This window comes from Camelina sativa, chromosome 12, assembly GCF_000633955.1.
Source record: "Camelina sativa cultivar DH55 chromosome 12, Cs, whole genome shotgun sequence".
NCBI classification, from domain to species: Eukaryota; Viridiplantae; Streptophyta; class Magnoliopsida; order Brassicales; family Brassicaceae; genus Camelina; species Camelina sativa.
The window spans coordinates 4,966,314-4,970,080 of record NC_025696.1 but is presented as its reverse complement, the minus strand read 5'-3'; the positions used below and the strand labels follow the sequence as shown (position 1 = coordinate 4,970,080).

Sequence of the window (3,767 nt, the reverse complement as noted above, 5' to 3'; positions counted from 1 at the left end):
TTGGGTTGATTGGATTTCACTTTCCTCAGATTGTGTTGTTGGAGTAGTTGCATCTGTCTTTTCTAGCTTGCTGAACATTGTGCTACTCTCTCGACTAATGTTTGGAACCATTCTCTGAGCATCGAATTCATATTCTACACATCACCAATCTGGATAAACATTTTAGGGCATTTCTTGCTCTTATTAGTTCTTCGTAATTTTTGGATAGCTGAATGAAAAGGTATACATAGTTCATGTAATATTGTCTGCAGCTTTATATGTTGAGATTGGCTTTTACATATTAGACTGCATGATGAAAATGGTATTTGAAACTTTCGGTTCTGTTTAGAGTTGCTGAACTCATGTCTAACCCTTGTAGGTAGATAGGACAGGACAAGAAGCTCAGGCAGCGGCAGTTATGGTGATGGTATCTAATTCTACCCATCAAAACAAGGAAATACATGTCAGAAGGAGAATCTCTGAGATGTATTCTTCATCCCTATCTTTTTTCATTTGTTGCGTTATCTTGCTTCCCTGTGCAGATGGTGTGATATAAAACTCCGTCATGATCAGTATGGACTGTTAGCATGTTTAGAAACTTAATGAAGTAATTCACTTGTCTATGGCACAAGTGACAGGCTCCATGGATATGTATCTGAATTGTTCCCCACTATTTCTGTAAGTGTAAAATGGAGTTTTCTAGTCACATGATTGAACAGATGAGAAATAGATTTATCATAAGGTATCATCTTTGTAATTCTGTAGAAGCCGAGTATGTTCAGCCTCTTGAGTATCATATATTTTTTTTCTGGTGATGCAGATTCAATAGACGGGAAGAAGATTTTCCATCACTTAAAGACTACAATGACTACTTGGAAGAAGTGGAGTGTATGGGTTAGTTACACTTTGTGCTCCTTCCTTGTTTTCTGTATTCATGCCAGACAAGACCAATGCATATATGTATTATTCTGTTCCACCAGTATTCGACTTGATAGATGGAATAAATGTTGAGGCGATTGAGGCGAAAATAAAAAGATACTCTAAGGAGAATGCTGAACAGATAATGATTAATCGAGCTCGCAAGGTAGTGCCTACAATCTCCTTACTATTTCTTTTCTTGGTTAGATGAATGGATAGAGGAAAAGAAATGAAGATTAGAAAACATGCCTGGTTATATAAACATGTCAGACCTCAAGAAAAGATGTGCAAATGGAAATAATCTTGTTTCATTCTCTAATCGACAATCTTAGCCTAACTCTGCAATTTGCTGTTTGGTGTATTTACAATTTGCTCCAACAGGCTGAAGAATTAACTGCAGCCTTGGCAGCTTGCAAGGCCAAACCCCCACAAACCAATGCTGATACGGTAAATAGAGTTTTTGATCTTTCATATCGACAAGAAGCTGAAGATTTTTTTGACAAAGCTAAAAAAAAACCTTTTTGCTTGTTTTATGTATTTTGTAGTCGTCAAACCAGGGGGTTACTACTGGAACTGCATACGGTCAGGCTCCACGACCAACAGGAATGGGTCCACAACCAGTGCCTTTAAAAGGAGGAGCAGAGCATCAACGTCATCACCCAATGGAAGTGGAAGACGAAGCGTTGAGGCTCATAATAGAGAGAGCTGGAGCAGAAAGAGCTGGAGGATTTTCTTCAGAGATTAGCAAGAGGAGGGCTTTGGAAGAAGCATTTGCAAGCATTTGGGTTTGAATTGATTCATGGAGATATATCTTAGTTTTATCTTTAAGAGAGTGACGAGGAGGTCTTCATTGGTTGTTTAGCTTTGAGAATAGTAGTTACAGTTTCCATATGTTACTTTTTGTTGGTTTGTAATGTATAGTTGACAAAATGACAAACATCAAGAAAACAATATTTACGAAAGAGAATCGCCAAAAATCACATCTTTAATAAGCTGGTCTGGTCCGGTCCGACCGAATTGAACAATGAAGCCGATTTGATTTCCGGTTTACTGAAAAGAGTCAAGCAATCCCACCACTCACCAGGAAGGAAGAAGCTATCTTGCTGCGGCGAGTAAGCTCTTCTTCTATCCTCTCGTTATCTCCCTCTCTCTCTCTCATGAACCCATCTTTAGGGTTATGATTTGATCCGGTAATGGGTTCGTTAAGGTTTTCCATTCCACTGGATCCATTCGACTCAAAAAGGTTTCATTTTTCTGCGAACCCAATTCAGCTTCCTGATCAATTCCCAATTTTTTCTGCTACTAGTAGTAGTAGTAATGCTCCCGCCACTAGAGCTTTCACAGTTGGTACTCTGATTAGGGTTAAGAAAACTCGAGTGTCTCGTCTTGATGTTGAAGCAAAAGAGACGACTGAGAATGGTATTGATTCTGCAAGTGGAGCTAATGTGGAGAGAAGCTCGAGTTCTAACCTGAAAGGTGTCACGAGTGGTAATAAGAGATGGACAAAGAAAGAGGTAGTTAAAAAGTTCAGTTTCCGAAGAGAAAGCAATGAACTTGAGGATTTGCTTGTAAAGAATGGGGAAGTGGATGTCAACTACTCCGCTATTAAACCAGGTTTGAGTTTAGAGCATTGCAATGGTATATTGAAACGGCTTGAGAGTTGCAGTGACTCGAATGCGGTCAAGTTCTTTGATTGGATGAGATGTAATGGGAAATTGGAAGGTAACTTTAGTGCTTACAGTTTGATTCTTAGAGTTTTAGGAAGGAGAGAAGATTGGGACCGAGCTGAGGATCTGATCACAGAGTTGTGTGGATTTCATGGCTTTCAGCAGAGTTTTCAGGTCTTCAACACGGTTATATATGCGTGTGCTAAAAAGGGGAATGTGAAGTTAGGTTCAAAATGGTTTCAGTTGATGTTGGAGCTTGGTGTTCGACCTAATGTGGCTACAATAGGTATGCTCATGGGTCTCTATCAGAAGAACTGGAATGTTGATGAAGCGGAGTTTGCATTTTCTCATATGAGGAACTTCGGAATTGTGTGTGAGTCTGCTTACTCTGCAATGATAACGATTTACACGCGTTTGAGATTATACGGTAAAGCTGAGGAAGTTATTGACTTGATGGAAAAAGATAGAGTGAGGCTAAATCTAGAGAATTGGTTAGTGATGCTTAATGCTTATAGTCAGCAAGGCAAGATGGAACAAGCTGAATCTGTGTTGATCTCAATGGAAGCTGCGGGGTTTGCTCAGAATATAATTGCATACAATACTTTAATCACTGGTTATGGTAAGGTTTCTAATATGGAGGCTGCACAGAGTTTATTCAACCGCTTCTGTGATATTGGGATGGAACCAGATGAAACAAGTTACAGATCAATGATTGAAGGTTGGGGCCGAGCTGACAATTATGAGGAGGCAAACCATTACTATCAAGAGCTGAAGCAGTTGGGGTATAAACCCAATTCATCCAATCTTTTTACTTTAATCAATTTGCAGGCTAAATATGGAGACAGAGATGGTGCTATTAAGACGATCGAAGATATGGTTAATATCGGATGCCAGTACTCCTCAATCCTTGGCATCATTTTGCAGGCTTATGAGAAGGTTGGAAAGCTTGATGAAGTGCCTTATGTTCTCAAAGGTTCTTTTCATAACCATATCCGTTTAAACCAGACTTCTTTCTCGATTCTAGTGATGGCTTATATCAAACATGGTATGGTTGATGATTGCTTGGCGTTGTTGCGAGAAAAAAAGTGGAGAGACTCAGCATTTGAGTCCCACTTGTATCATCTGTTGATTTGCTCTTGCAAAGAATCTGGTCAACTTGCTGATGCCGTGAAAATATACAATCATACATTGGAATCTGATGAA

At 39.3% G+C, this 3,767-nt stretch overlaps 2 protein-coding genes across 13 annotated transcripts in view; both read left to right on the top strand.

Moving 5' to 3' along the window:
- Window positions 1–1,866, top strand: part of LOC104730221 — a 3,953-nt gene extending 2,087 nt beyond the window's left edge. For 4 of the 9 annotated variants that reach the window (XM_010449363.1, XM_010449361.1, XM_019233422.1 and 1 more), the window contains exons 3-6: window positions 800–873; window positions 960–1,063; window positions 1,279–1,344; window positions 1,443–1,866. In XM_010449363.1, coding sequence (XP_010447665.1) covers window positions 800–873; window positions 960–1,063; window positions 1,279–1,344; window positions 1,443–1,688 — 490 coding nt within the window. In that variant the 3' untranslated portion in view covers window positions 1,689–1,866. Of the gene's footprint in view, window positions 1–26; window positions 221–358; window positions 466–521; window positions 722–799; window positions 874–959; window positions 1,064–1,278; window positions 1,345–1,442 lie in introns of those variants that run through there. The other 5 variants (XM_010449365.2, XM_010449366.1, XM_010449364.2 and 2 more) reach the window with 5 other exon arrangements.
- The window catches only part of LOC104730220 (pentatricopeptide repeat-containing protein At4g30825, chloroplastic-like), a 3,924-nt gene continuing 2,127 nt past the window's right edge, over window positions 1,971–3,767 (top strand). The window contains exon 1 of one of the 4 annotated variants that reach the window (XM_010449357.2): window positions 1,971–3,087. In XM_010449357.2, coding sequence (XP_010447659.1) covers window positions 2,091–3,087 — 997 coding nt within the window. In that variant the 5' untranslated portion in view covers window positions 1,971–2,090. Of the gene's footprint in view, window positions 3,752–3,767 lie in introns of all 4 variants that reach the window. The other 3 variants (XM_010449360.2, XM_010449358.2, XM_010449359.2) reach the window with 3 other exon arrangements.